This window comes from Populus trichocarpa, chromosome 2, assembly GCF_000002775.5.
Source record: "Populus trichocarpa isolate Nisqually-1 chromosome 2, P.trichocarpa_v4.1, whole genome shotgun sequence".
NCBI lineage: Eukaryota > Viridiplantae > Streptophyta > Magnoliopsida > Malpighiales > Salicaceae > Populus > Populus trichocarpa.
The window spans coordinates 11,347,689-11,363,142 of record NC_037286.2 but is presented as its reverse complement, the minus strand read 5'-3'; the positions used below and the strand labels follow the sequence as shown (position 1 = coordinate 11,363,142).

The 15,454-nt window shown below is 28.9% G+C and overlaps 1 protein-coding gene across 1 annotated transcript; it reads right to left on the bottom strand.

The window, feature by feature from the left end:
- Window positions 1-4,063: 4,063 nt before the first annotated feature.
- On the bottom strand, window positions 4,064-5,957 carry LOC7461731 (geraniol 8-hydroxylase). Its single transcript, XM_002301266.4, has 2 exons — window positions 5,001-5,957; window positions 4,064-4,899 (listed from the first exon to the last, which is right to left on the bottom strand). The coding sequence occupies exons 1-2, from the start codon at window positions 5,904-5,906 to the stop codon at window positions 4,306-4,308; spliced, it is 1,500 nt and encodes a 499-aa protein (XP_002301302.3). The 5' UTR covers window positions 5,907-5,957; the 3' UTR covers window positions 4,064-4,305.
- Window positions 5,958-15,454: the final 9,497 nt, after the last annotated feature.

The following is a 15,454-nucleotide window of genomic DNA, read 5'->3' as shown; positions in this document are numbered from 1 at the left end:
GAAAAGTGTTCACAAGTTTTCAGCATCTTCCATGGTTGCTTCCACAGTTGCTTCTGCAGTTTCGTCCAGCTCCTTCACCGGACCACTAAGCAGCCCAGCCACCCCAGAAAACCTCACTCCCAACGTAAGGATCACACCTGGATCCATGATGTCAGCAAGCTCTTCATTACAGTCAACAATATCTGCGGATGAATCCCGCCAAGCCAAAAGAAAACTGTATTTCGAAACTGATGATGTCCAGACCATGTTTTACCCAGACTGATGTTTGAATTTCATGTTCTTAGAAACAGGGAAAATAATTAATCACTTAAGCCCCGTTTGTTTGCTGAAAAGTAATTTTCTTTTAAAAAATAAATTCCGGAAAAGTGAATTCCGATAAAATGAATTATTTTTTTATGTTTGGTAGTGTAATGGAAAATAAGCTGGAAAACACTTTCCAGTGTTTGGTTATGTCATGGAAAATGAGCTGGAAAATAACTTATTAATGTTTTATTTTTCTCAAGTTTATTAAAATAATGAGGAACAAATCTTACAAATTAAAAAGTTGAATGAAAATGAAATTGAAAAAAAATATAATTTCATAAATTATCTCAAATAAAATAAATAATAATCAAAATAATAGAGATCAAATCTAAAAAATAAAAAAAATAAAAGATGAAGAAATTAAAATAATAATAATTAACATTTCATAAATTATTTCAAATAAAATAAGTAACAATCAAAAGAATAAGAACCAAATTTGATAAATAAAAAATTTCAATAAAAAAATGATAAGGGAAAAGCAAATAACAATTATAAAAATAGGATCAAAGTTAATATAAAAATTAAATTTTAAGAGATGAAATTGAAAAATAAATATTCAAAACAAAATATATATAGCAATCAAAAGTTTGAGGATCAAATTTGATATAATCAGCAAATAATATGACATTTCTAAATTTTTCACAACTTTCGAAAAGTGTTTTCCGTCCAAATTTTTTAGGAAAACACTTTCTTGGAAACCAAGTCAAATTTTTCTTTGACTAGAAAGTGTTTTCTATTGACCAACTTTTCTAATAACAAACAAATAAAAAAAATTTGAAAAATAATTTTTCAAAAAATAAACATATCCTTAGTTTATCAAAGAAGAAATTCAAAAGTTGGATGTTGCATGCTATTCTTCCCTTTGGCTGTGTTAGCACTATTTTCTATATCAAATCCGAAGATAAAACGTGAACTTTTATATATATATATTGTAAAATATACTAAAATTGCTCAGTGTTTCACTGTGCAAGTCCACAGTGAAACGCTGAGCAGATGCTTTCCCTCAATTTTTTTATTTTTTTTTTGCTTTTTAAATTTTTTTTTAAGCTGTTTTGTTTTATTTTTTTAAGCTGTTTTTTTCTTTGATTTTTTTAATGATTTTTTTTGTTTAATTTTTTTTTATTAATGTTAAATTTCTTTCTATTTAATTATGAAACTTTCATGACACGGGTTCCGGGTTTGACGGGTTAACCCAGATTTTTTTTCTGGTTTACTTTTTAATTAATTATTTTTTCAAGTGCAGTCCAAAGTGAAACGCTGAGCTGTTTTTTTTTTTTTTTTTTTTGCTTTGTTTTTTTAAGCTGTTTTTTTTCTTTGTTTTTTTTAATGAATTTTTTTTTGTTAATGTTAAATTTTTTTCTATTTAGTTATCAAACTTTCATGACACGGGTTCCGGGTTTGACGGGTTAACCCGGATTTTTTTCTGGTTTTTCTTTTTAATTAATTTTTTCGTTTAATTTAGTTTGTTAATGTTAAATTTTTTCTATTTAGTTATCAAACTTTCATGACACGGATTCCGGGTTTGACGGGTTAACCCAGCTAATTTTGGGTTAACCCGTAATTTTTTTTTCCTATTCAGTTATCAAACTTTCATAAATAGCTAAAAGGAATCAGTGTTTTACTGTGGACTGCACAGTGCAGTCCACAGTAAGACAGTAATTCCTTAGGCGTTTTTGTTTTTGTTTTTGTTTTTGTTTTTTTAAGTTGTCTAAGTTTTTTTAGCTGTTTTTTTATGCTTTTTGGGATTTTTTTTCCTTCTTTTTTTGTTTTTTTTAATTAATTTTTTTTCGTTTAGTTTAGTTTGTTAATGTTAAATTTCTTTCTATTTAGTTATTAGACTTTCATGACACATATCCCGAGTTTCACGGGTTAACCTGGTTTCACGGGTGAACCCAGTTAATTCCGGGTTGACCCGTCAATTTTTTTTATTATTATTTTCATAAATATTTTTGTTTAATTTAGTTTGTTAATGTTAAATTTTTTTTATTTAGTTATCAGACTTTCATGACACAAATACTGGGTTTAACAGGTTAACATGGTTTGACGAGTTAACCCGGATTTTTTTTCTTTTTAATTAATTTTTTTTGTTTAGTTCAGTTTATTAATGTTCACTTTTTTTTTATTTAGTCACCAGACATTCATGACACGGATCCCGGGTTTAAAGGGTTAACTTGGTTTGACGAGTTAACCAGAATTTTATTTTATCTTTTGCTTTTTTTTTCTTTTTAATTATTTTTTTCGTTTAGTTTAGTTTGTTAATGTTAAATTTCTTTCTATTTAGTTTTTTTTCTTCTTAGAGGTTTTTTTTCTTTTATTTTTTCTTTTTAATTAATTTTATTTAATTAATTTAGCTTATTAATGTTAAATTTTTTTATAAGTAGTTCTCGGCTGATGCCTTTAGTTTTTTTTTTCTTTTTAATTAATTTTTTTTGTTTAATTTAAATTGTTAATGTTAAATTTTTTTCTATTTAGTTATCAAACTTTCATTACACGGATTCCGGGTTTGACAGGTTAACCTGGTTTGACGAGTTAGCCCAGTTAATTCTGGGTTAACCCATTAATTTGTTTTTTTCTTTTTAATTATCAAACTTTCACGATGCGAATTCAAAGTATGACGGGTTAACCTGGTTTGAAGGGTTAACCCAATTAATTCATTTTTTTTTCTTTTTTCATTAGTTTTTTTCTTCCTGTTGATTTTTTTTCTTTTTAACTAATCTATTTAATTATCACACTTTTATGACACGACCTTACAGCCAGACCCACGTCCAATGCTATTGGGTCTGGTATTGCAGTCCAGACACTTTTATGCTAAGGGTTAACCCAAGTTTAATGTTATTATTAATATTATAAACATTACTCTTGGGTCAGGCGTTGCAACCAAACCTGAAACTCTTGGGTATAACTTTGCAAAAAAACCTAACACTTTTAGATCTTGACTATTTTTAAAATGCAAAAAATAATTGACCCGCGGCATCGCGCGGGGCATGTAACTAGTATATATATAAACAAAATTAATATTACTTGTAACTATTTACGTAACGATTTGATTGGCTACTATACATGATACACGACACCATCAATAATAACATGTTTTTTTAATTAAAAAAACAAATACAAATAAATAAATAAAGAAGAGAAAAAATAAAAATCAAGATTTATAATAAATGATAAAAATATTTTTTTCTATAATTTCTCTTTACTCTCTTTTATCAAAATAAATCACAGAATATACCACTAAACATCATAAAATTTCCAATAAACAACTTAGATTCCAACAAAAACTTTTAAAATCCTTCAAAATAAGAAACCCAACCTCATGAATTATCATCCAATTAACATCTAAAACCACCAATCTACATTAAATCTAGCCACTAAAATGGAGTCTTAAATCTAAAATCTTTGAAATCTAGCCTTCAAACAATTCCCCAAACATCCATTACTGTCCGACCATGAAAAAGAGAGCATGGATCCTAAAAAAAAACACTAAACCCATCCATGATGGAGGGTGTTTATAGAAAGCAGAGAAAATTTTTAAAAAAAATGAGGTAAGAAAATCATTAGAGAGAAGAATAGAATTGCCGAAACAACCATAACGGTAGTGCTCAAGCTAGCGATAATGAAAAAGAAAAAAAAATCCACAAGCGATGGGCGATGCACTATGATTTCTGTGCCGAAAAATCAGAGATAAGCAGGAGATAAGCTAATGAAAGGAAAAGAAAATGAAAGAGGGAGGAGACAGTAGAAAGAGGGAGAGAAAGCAGACCAGAAACCCATAAACATAACAGGAAAATATCGTGCGCAAGCCGCTAGATGTGTCAACTTCCCCTTATCAGAGTCAATAAAGTTAGGACAGCTCTGTTTTTTATTTTATATTTCTAATTTCGGGAAACAGTTCTCCCGGTTAGTTACAAGGCGTACCCTGTCCAAATCCAGCAATGGGAATAGAACGTAATATCTCATACCTCGTCCCAGAGGTCATGGTAACATTGCAGAGAAATAAGTTCACGTTTTCATGGGTATAGCCCGGAGAGGCTCACTCTTATGTAATGTAAACCCAAACGTTTCACTCATGTCTATATCCTCTGGTGTCAAGTCATCAGCAATCTTCCAATCAAAAGAGTGGATGAGAGATGCCAACGTCAAATGCACCATCTTGTGGCCCAGAGGCAATCCAGGGCAAATCCTTCTTCCTGCTCCAAATGGAATTAGCTCAAAATCTCTTCCTTTCACGTCAGCTTGGCATTCTAAGAACCTTTCAGGCTTGAACGAATTAGGTTCTGGCCATATGGCTGGATCTCTCCCTATTGCCCAAATAGTGATTAGTACTTGTGCATTTTTGGGCACTGTGAAGCCTTGCATCTCTACTTCGGATACGGCTTTACGGGGCAGGAATGGTGATGGTGGGTGCAGCCGAAATGTCTCTTTGACTATTGCTTGAAGGTAAGGACACTTGGAGATGTCTGATTCTTGAACTGGTCCTTCGACTTGTTGGAGCTCATTTTTGGCTTTGACCATTTTATCAGGGTTCAGTAATAACTCTGTCATTGCCCACTCTACTGTGCTTGAGGTAGTGTCAGTGCCCGCAATGAAAAAATCCTGATGTAAACACGTAAGATAATTAATTTCTGAACTGAAGGTTAGTGTGCAGAAAAACTTGGTCATAATTTTGAATTAGATAATCTAATCTCAATACTTACAATAAGCAAAACCTGTATGTCAGTGGAGCTCAATTCAGTATTGTTTTCTTTGGCTAGAATCAGCAGGGCATCAAGTACATCATGGCTTGCCTTGGATGCAACCGAAGAAGAACGTAGTCGTGTCCTCTCGTTGATGATACTATCAAAAATTTGAGTTAATCTTTTCAAATAATTATTCGTCTTTCGTCTTATACCTTGTGGATCTACTAATCGAAGTATTGGGAAATAGTCGGCAATATTTGGCTTGCCAATTTGTTCCAAGAAACCCACCACAAGATTGCTGAACTCTTGAGACAAATCAGAATTGTAATTGGTTACATCAAGAGAGAAGAAGGTGTTTGAAATTAAATTAAGGACAGTTGTGAAAACAGATCTACCAACGTCGACAGCATGTCCGTTGTTGCACTTTTCATGAACATATTCTAGCAATTCTTGAACCTTTTTTCCACGGAGGGCTCGGCTGGCATCAAGCCTTTGCGAAGTGAACATTTGTGTGGCAGTGAGTTTTCTGAGAAATTTCCATTGAGTCGACGCAGGCAACCATATCATTGAATTTTTGTGGTAGTTATAGTATTGTACATGAAGAGCATCTGGGACTGTTCTGCTAGACAAGGCTTGGTCATGTTTCTGTAATGCTTCTTTGGCGATATTCGGAGAGGAGATGACTATTGTGGTTATCCTACCAAGCTTGAGGGTCATTAAAGGTCCATAAGTTTGTGAGAGTTTAGCAAGTGTTCGGTGGGGCTTGTCACCGAGGGCTAATATGTTTCCAATTATCGGCAACTGGCGAGGGCCAGGTGGGAGGACGGTGCAACCGGACTTCCGGCGAAGTAGAACGGATGCGTTGAGCACGTGTAGACATGCCCAACAAAAAGAAATTAGTAGCAGGTAAAAAAGGTACTCCATTGGCTGATATTTTCTTATGGCCTCTCTCTATGTCGTCTCTACAATGTGCTAGAGCCTAGAGGCATGCATATATAGGTTTTTCTGGGGAGTTTCAAATGGATTTATTAAAAAAAAATAGGACGTATTTGAAGTGGATACAAATTGAAAATTAAAATTTTAAAGTACAAAAACTTATACACCGACTTTTCAATCATTCAAAGATGGTTGAAAAGACAAATAATAGCGTGTGAGTAACTTTTTTTTAGATATCCCTGTATTTTTTATTTTTCATTTTTAATAAAAAAAATTTAAAAATCAATTTATTAAAATAATATTTAAGTGGTTATACTATTTCATTGTTTTAAATAAGATTAGGTATTTTCTACGATGATATTGTCAATTGCTTTATAAATAATTATTTATTAGCCTAATATACAATATTTTAAAAATAATTTACTTATTGATATTTAATAAGGATAAAATATCTATTTTTTGTTTTTATTGTATTTTTTTATATAATTTTCTTAGATTTATTGGTTTTAATTTTTTTTCATATAGGTGCGTAAAAATAATAAATTCAAAGTTTTTTATAAATAAAACTAACTTTCACAATTATAATAAGTTTTTATTTAAAAAATAATACTTTCCATTAAAAAAACATTTTTTCATAAAAATAAAAAAACAAAATGCATGAATAAAAAAATTAATTTTTTGATTAAAAGTATACTCTCATTATAGTTTTTGCAAAACTTCGTTCTATTTTTTTATATATTAAATTTAATTTTTTATTTTTTTTTAATTTATAAAATTTTATTTTATTTTTATAAAATTAAACATCAATTTAATACTGGAATATTTTTTAACATCATAAATAAATAGGATGTAGCACGTGAACCAAAACAAATTTAAAGCTTGAAATTAAACCAGGTGAACATAACATGAGATAATGAACTTCTCTGGACAAAAAATAATTACCAGACCAAGCTGTGAAATCATCGATCAATATTGAATATGCGCCATCACTAATATAGACCGGATCCTTGGATGAAATGACACGTCTACCCTTCCTTAGGGAAACAATTAGCAAGGGAATCCGCCTTCATTGCAAGCAGAGGCATGCGTATCAGTATAAATGTTCTTCACGTTTTTAAGAAAACATTTACCATTATTAAAAAAATAAACTAAACTTCTTTGATATCATATGACTTTTCGTTTTGAATAAAACTCTCTTTTAATTACCCATTGCATGTTTAAAATTTATTCATCGATCGATCATGATTTTTGATTACTTGATCAAATGCTATTTCAACTCTTTTAGTCAATCAAAAACTTCTCCAGCTTGATAGATTTTTTTATTCAATTATTCTCTTGATCAATTTTATCATAAACCATCGTTGTTTTCTATGATTAATTAATATTTATATATTTATTTCAGGTGTAAATACATTTAAAAAATAGTGAATTTTATAAAGATTGGCTAGAATAATTATATTAATAATTGTTTTTTAATAAAGAGAGAAATGAGGAAGAAAGCATAGGAGAACACATTAATTAAGAGTAATCAGTCCAAATAATACGATTAATTCTCGAATAGATTGTCTATACAAAGTGAAAAGCAAAGTGAATTATATTGGTACAAAATTGAAGCATATCCTTTCAATGTTCCCAAGCCAATTGAGGGAAAGAAGTGTGTGTGTGTTTTTTATGTGTATAGCACGCCTCACAATGCAATGCATTGTGGACTCGCGTGTTCATTTGAATAGTCGAGTTTCTTTTTTTGTTGATCAAGCTTTTGAAACTTACAATTCAATCCTCACAGGTTTTGTAAAATCACATTTTATTCCAGGTTTAAGATAAGAATTAAAAAAAATAGATCACATTTGACAAAGAACAATAAAACATGCTCCATTTAGTTCTTTGCACGAAAAATTTTAGTTTGATACCCGAAGTTTTTTTTTTCTTATCTTTTTGTCCTTGTTATTTTTGCGATTCACGTTTTGATAGCAAACTTTATTTTCTCCATGGAGAGAAAGTTATCAAAAAAAATTTAGGAGAGAGAAAATGCTTGGTTCAATATATTATAGCCACTAAAAAGATCGACATTTGTATAAATGAGTTCATATTCTCGAGAAGATTTTAATGGAGGTGGTGTTTTTCTATAACCATGCCAAAAAAAAGTCTATTAATCTTTTTTGATTTGGTTAATTATTACATTTTTAGATTGATCAAAGAGTTTTTGGGGTTCTAATAGGTTTATTAAAGTCTTATGGTGTTTTCGAGTGAAAATAAGGAGGAAAATAGGTTTGCATGGTTCAAGAACTTGAACCATGATTTTCTAATTACCAAAGGTGATTGAAAAACAGTCTAGTAGACAACCAATCACTTGTTTAGAAAGAAAAAAAAGAGTAAAGTGGACAACAAAAAAACATTCCAAACATGGTACATGTAGCTGGGCTAGTAGAAAATAAGGATTGTGAGTAATCTTATGGAGATATGTCATAACTAGGTAGGTATTTGTCACAAACAAACTATATGGACAGCCTAACATATGCTTTTATAAATCAGTAGGACATGGCTAGACTTAAGAGGAAGTTTGGTCATGCCATACCAACATAATGGCTAAAAGAAATCATAACTTTTAATCTTACCATTAGATTATACTCGAATTTTTATCAATTCATCCACTACATGGTTGTTCTCAAATTAGGCTTTAAAATTTTTATTTTATTCAGTTTTGTTATTTTTTTTCTCTAAATTTTATGATTATTAGCTATCTTTTTTTTTGTTTTAGGATTTTGATTTTCTCTACCTTGTTAAGGTCGGTTTTAGGCATGTATAAAGACATGTAAGCCTCTAGAGAGGCATAAATTATCAAATTAATATTTTATAAATGAAAATAAAAAAGATTTTAGGGTTATTTGTGTTTTAATCTTGTTTCTACCAATTTTCTATTTCACATACTTGTTGTTATCCTTGTCTTGCTTTTGTTTGTAGTAGTTGGTATTATAGCCCAATGATTTTAGGTTATTGTTTTGTTGTGTGCTGCAATCCTAAGTCAGTTTTTACTTAATGTATACTGCTAAACAACAATAATGAGAAGACGATGAAAAGTCGAACATGGTCTGATAGGAAGGGATTGGGAGGTTCTTCTAATGAGAGAAACATTTAGAAGCTCATGATAGAGGACATGCAGAGGCAAATTTTAGAATTAACTCGTTAGTTAAAACAGAGAGACCTACGGGAACAAAAATAGGAAGAAAGTGACCATGGATCCTTATGTTGTACCATAAACCCATTCCAAATGCAAGAGCATATGAAGCAACCTTCTGATCATGGAAAGAAAAAAGAACCACAGATTTTTGAATTTATATTAAAATCTCTAGATTTGATGGAACTTTATAAGCAGCAGAGTTCATAAATTCGTTGAATGAGATGTAATGATTTTTTTAATACAAAAAGATTCTCTAATAGATGTGAGTAAAGTTAATTATGATTAGATTGAAGAATCGAGCTTCTGCCTGGTGGGAACAATAACGACATGTAAGAGATAAGAAAAGCCAAGAATCAATGATTGAGAAAAGATGAAGAAGATGAGGGATCGAGAAAAGATGATTAGGATCCTAATTCTTTCTATCTTGTTATGGCAGTTTTAAGTTTATATAAAGATTTGTAAATCTTTTATAATGGAGAAAGAACTTATCATATTAATATTTTAGAAATAAAAATAAGATTTTATGGTTCTTGGTATTTTAACCCTGTTTTGGCCAATTCTCTATTTTTGGTGCTTGCTACCATTCTTATCATGTTATCGCCTAAATCAGCAAGCTTAGAGCGTGTTTGGCAGTGTGGTTGCGGGTGCTTTTCAAATAACTTTTCGTGTCAAAATACATGCCAATGATGTTTTTTCATTTTTTAAAAATCATTTTTGACATCAGCACATCAAAACGATCCAAAACGTACAAACCATATTAAATTTTAACAAAAAAAAAAAATAATTTTCAAATTTTTTGGGAACGCGGCCGCAGCCGCAGCCGCGTTCCCAAACATGCTCTTAGTCTTCCAGGCATAGACGCGCTTGGGCTCTTTACTGGTTAGCCATGCACGTGGGCCTATCTCTTTTTTTTTTCATTTATTTTTTCTACTTAAATATTGATTAATACCCTTTCTCTTATTTTTTAATTTTTTTGTCTTAACTCTTTTTTTAATGGTTATTGATCTTTTAAAATGATTTTTTTAATTTCATAATGCTTTAAAGATATTATTATAGTTTATTTTTTTTCCTCTTATATTTTATATAAATGAGTTATATTTTAAAAATGCAATTATAAAAACAAAATCGGTTTTTCATTAGCCTAGCATAAAATAAATCAAAACATGTAAAATAAAATATTCATATTTATCACTTTTTGTTTTTCCGCTTTGTTATTTAATTAGCTTTATCACTTTTTTTATTTATTTATTATTTTATTTATTTTATCAAGCAAAAATTGGCGTAGTCACTTCATTCTCTTGAGTTAGAAATTAACTTGAAGTCTTATATGCAGCTCAGCGTGGGTTTCATTAAATTTTTTTTAGGTTATTTGATTAATCATAAAGAATATCGTTTTCTTTTCTCAATTAAAAAATTATGTTCATATTACGGACGCTTTCTTCTTTTGTTTGAGACGAAGAACATCAAGTGGGGGTGAACTTGCACATTACCCCAAATAAAAAGGAAAACGTTTTTTTCACCTCACTCACCCGCTTCCCTCCACGGCCGAACCCGGACAACAGTTAAGAACGTGACTGGTGTCCTTTGCCGACAGTTAACACAAGGCAAGTCCTAAGGCCTAAGCAAAGCAGGTATCCTCTTGGCCCACTTCCTGTTTTGCTAATTTTCTTGAAACAGTAAACGAACTCTATCAATCTGATTAGAACTCTGAGAATATCATGTTCCTGTTGCTGATTTGTGTCCACAAGTTTAATGGAAGAGTGGAAGTAGGGCCTCAAATGCTGAGACTTTCTACCTTGTTGCTTCCTGCTGGTCTTCAACGATTGTCTGAAATAGAAACTTTGCCGACAGTTATTATAAATTATCATTATTAATCTTTTATTAGTCATTATAAATCATGAATTAAATCTTTTATTAGTCATTGCAAGAGTAATGACTTGCTAATTTTCGTGAAACAGTAAAGGAACTCTATCAATCTGATTAGAACTCTGACAATATCATGTTCCTGTTGCTGATTTGTGTCCACAAGTTTAATGGAAGAGTGGAAGTAGGGCCTCAAATGCTGAGACTTTCTACCTTGTTGCTTCCTGCTGGTCTTCATCGACTGTCTGAAATAGAAACTTGTTCATGAAAAAAAGTAGCCATATGTCCCAAAATTTTCATCAATTTTCAATGTCTTATTTTGACAAGACATTGGCAATCGTTTCACTCATGTCCATATTCTCCGGTTTCGAGTCATCTTGAACAGATCAAAGCCAGCTCCAAATAAAATTAGCTCAAAATTTACTATGTTTAAATTTTGTAATTGTAATTATTTTTTAAAATACTTTAAAATCATAAAATTTTTGTTATTATTAATGATGAATTATTTATTTTTAAAATTTTATTGTTCATCACTTGTACAACTAAGATATTTGCAATATGTTAAATAAAATCACCTTAGTTTATATACACTTATAAATAAGATCTTTGAATCATTACTCAATTATCTCTAAGCAAAGTGAACCTATACTCTAGATTTGAGAGGATAATTAAAGCATAAAAAAATAAAAAAAACACTAAAAATGAGTTGAGGAAGAGTGTCAAAATTTGGAGAGAGAAAAAAAACTTCTTGGAAACTCTTCCTTCACTCTCATTTTTATAGTACATTTTAAAAGTTAAAAAATTAAACAATTAATTATGGTAATAATTATAATCAATTTCTATAATTATAAATATTTGATTAGCTACCATAAATCATGAATTAAATCTAAATATAGTGGCCATAAATCTTAATTTTTGAGCTAAAAAAATTATTCAGATTTGCAGAAAATACTTTTGGAATAGATGGTTAACATTCATAGGCTGAATGGGACAAAATAGTTGACTGGAAAAAAAAAATTTCATGGACCAGGCCCAATTCTAAATTTTAATTGGTAAAAAATAATTTTTTGTAACCCAAATTATTGTTTTACAGTAAATTCAAATCCAGGTAAGAAGCCCAAGCACGAGTCGACATGTGTATATGGGTTTAAACTCAAAGTTTTTTTTGCTTAGACCTCTTCCTTCTAAAAACTTGGATGTCCTTTGGATCTAATTTTAATTTTTCAACCTCTTAGTTTATAAACATCGAGAATTTATATATACATATATATATATGATAAAGTTTTTTTATATAAGGTTTCACCAAAACATGTCAACCAAAAATTATTTGAAATTAGTTTTTCATTCATTAATAATTTATTTAAACTATGTTAATGTTACATGTTAAAGAACTCGTGTTAAAGATTAAATTTCAACATTATTGTAACCCAAAAAGTATATATATTTCATTTTAAATTTGACATCAAATATACCCACTAATCATGTTATAATAAAATTTACAACACTAATTTACTAGCCAAGTACTCCCGCTATACTACAGAGAGAAATCCAAATTAGTTTCTAATACGAGAATAATATGCAGGCATCATAAACACCTTTTCTCACATCATGAGAAATTTTAATTGAAAATTAGAAAGCTAGTACTTGCCTTTAATAAATTAAACTAAAATTCTATATGAATTAAAACATTGTAAAAAAAAATTATTAACAATAACTAAAGATTAAAATGAAAAATTGAAAGATAAATACATATGAAATGACACTGCTTCCATTCTTTAGAGAAACAACTAGCAAGTGAACCTACTTTATATTGCTAGTAGTATTTTAAGTTATTTTTCTAAGGTAAAAGAAGGTGTCAACATTATAAATGCATGTTTCAATATTTTGAGTTTTTTTAATTGAGAAATGGAAAAACAATATAAACACTTAATAAAGTAAATTGAAAAATAAATGAATAGATTAATCATAAAAATTGTTATCAATACTAATTAAAAAACTAAAGTTGAAAGCTTATCTTTCTTGCAAAAAAAAAAAAAGAAGATATACACGTCCAAATATTTTATCTTTATTATCATTTTCATTAAGCACATATGATTTTTATTCATGCAAATGTAGCTTCTCTGTTTAAAATTTAAAAGGAATGGATTTTTAAAAATATTTTTATGATAATTAAAATAAATATTTGTAAAAACTACAATGATTTATATTTTAATAAAATAAATATATTTCTCTTGTTACTAATGATTTTTTATTTTCGGCGAAACAATGATTCTTTTATTTGAATAAATCTTTAAAGTAATTAAAATAAATACCCGTCAAAACTCCAATAATTTAAATTATATAAGAAATTAGTATTCATTAATTTCTTTTTAGTTTTGGAGGGAAAATGTTTTTTTTATTATCAAAAGTATGATTTTTCAAATAAAAACTTACCATAATCTATAACGAGGCCTATACACCTATGTGTACAACCAGGCCCACACACATGGGCTTGAGATCTAAGGCTAGTTTGTCCGTTAGTGTTTTTTTCCATAAACAATGAATTATGTATTGTCCGCCTGCAACCATTTTTATTCATTGAAAATGGCTCCGTGATTGAAAAATTTTGGCTCAAGTTTTTTAACCCTATAAACCTATACTTTCACCTTCCTTTTCATCCTAAACACATGAAAAAAACATGTAATCTACCTTTCCTTGCATTATTCACCTGTTTGAGAGTGTGGTTGCGATTATTTTTTAAAATATTTTTTACTTAAAAATGCCTCAAAATAATATTTTTTTTATTTTTTAAAAAATTATTTTTGATATCAGCGCATCAAAATGATCTGAAAACATTAAAATATATATTAATTTAAAGCAAAGAAAAAAATAAAAAAATTATTTTTTTTTAAAACGCTTTTGAAACACAAAAACAAACAGGGTCTAAAGTTTAAAACTATTTTTATTAAAAAAAATTTCAAAAAAAATCCATCGAGATCAAAATATAAATTATTGATGATGATAGTTTGGTCATTATAGAACTTTCTCTCTCGTTCACCTTTCAGTACCCTTCTCTCTTCTCTCCTTTCTAAAAGATGATAAAAACAAGATTTATAATCAAACTGAAATAATTTAAAACAACATGGACCACTTAATGAAAAAAAATTAAAACTTGAGATACCAAATCGTAATATTTGACAACGCATAATGCAAGTAAGAGTAACAAAACTAGAACCATCTAGGTGGTGGCCCAGTGGTAAGAGTTTGGGATCAAGAGGTTTGCTCCCTCTGTGATCTCAGGTTCGAGCCCGGTGGTTGCTCATATGATGGCCACTGGAGGCTTACATGGTCGTTAACTTCAGGGCCCGTGGGATTAGTCGAGGTACGCGCAAGCTGGCCCGAACACCCACGTTAAACTAAAAAATAAAAAAAGAGTAACCAAATGTCAGCATATAAAACCATGATATCATAATTTTAAAGGGCTAAATTAAAAAGAAAAAAAATCAATGATTAAAGTTTAAAACAATTAACAATCCAGGTACCCTAAAACAATTAACTAGAAAATGTGAAAGTATAAACAAACAAACAGTTAAACACCCAGTTACTTAATAATCACCTTTGACAAAAAAAAAAAAAAAAAGTAGAGCACGACATCTAAGAAAATCGAGCACCGTCTAAAATATTTTCTTTTCTTTTCTTTAATTTTTTTTTTCAATACAATACAAGATTTCCAATTTTATGTTTTCGTTTACGAAATGGCCCGGTAATATTTGGTTTTTTTAGCCCACATATTTAAGGCCTATAAATTGGCCCCAAGATCCCATTTGTTTCATTCATGTAGATCCCCGTGTCTAATCCGGCAGCCCATATGCCCAAAGGTCTGTTTCTTTATTTCTTATTTCTTTTATTCAACGTATCTCCAAAGCCGTACAAATTTTTGGTTTTATATTTTAAGCCCTGAAAAGTAATGTTTTTAAAATTATTTTTTATTTTTTTATTTGTTTGTCATGAAAAACAAATATTTTAGAAATATATATATTATATTTTAGATAAAAACTACTTTCTAAGAATTATGAAAAATTTAAAAATATTTTTATTATTTGTTGATTATATTTAATTTGATTATCAATTTTTTCATTATTATATATTTTACTTTGAATTTTTTATTTATTTTTAAATTTTATCTCTTATAATTTGATTTAATTTATTTTTATATAAAGTTTAATCTTCATTGTTATTTGTTTTTTTACGAAAATTTTTATTTATTATATTTGCTATTTATTTTTTTATTACTATTTATTTTATTTAAATAATTTATAAAATTAGATTTTTTAAAATTTTATCATCTTTTAACTTTTTATTTGTTAGATTTAATTTATATTATTTTGATTTTGCTTTCTTTGAAATAATTTATAAAATTAAAATTTTTTAAATTTTACCATCTTTTAATTTTTTATCTGTCAGATTTATTTTTTATTATTTTAATTACTATTTATTTTATTTAAAATAATTTATT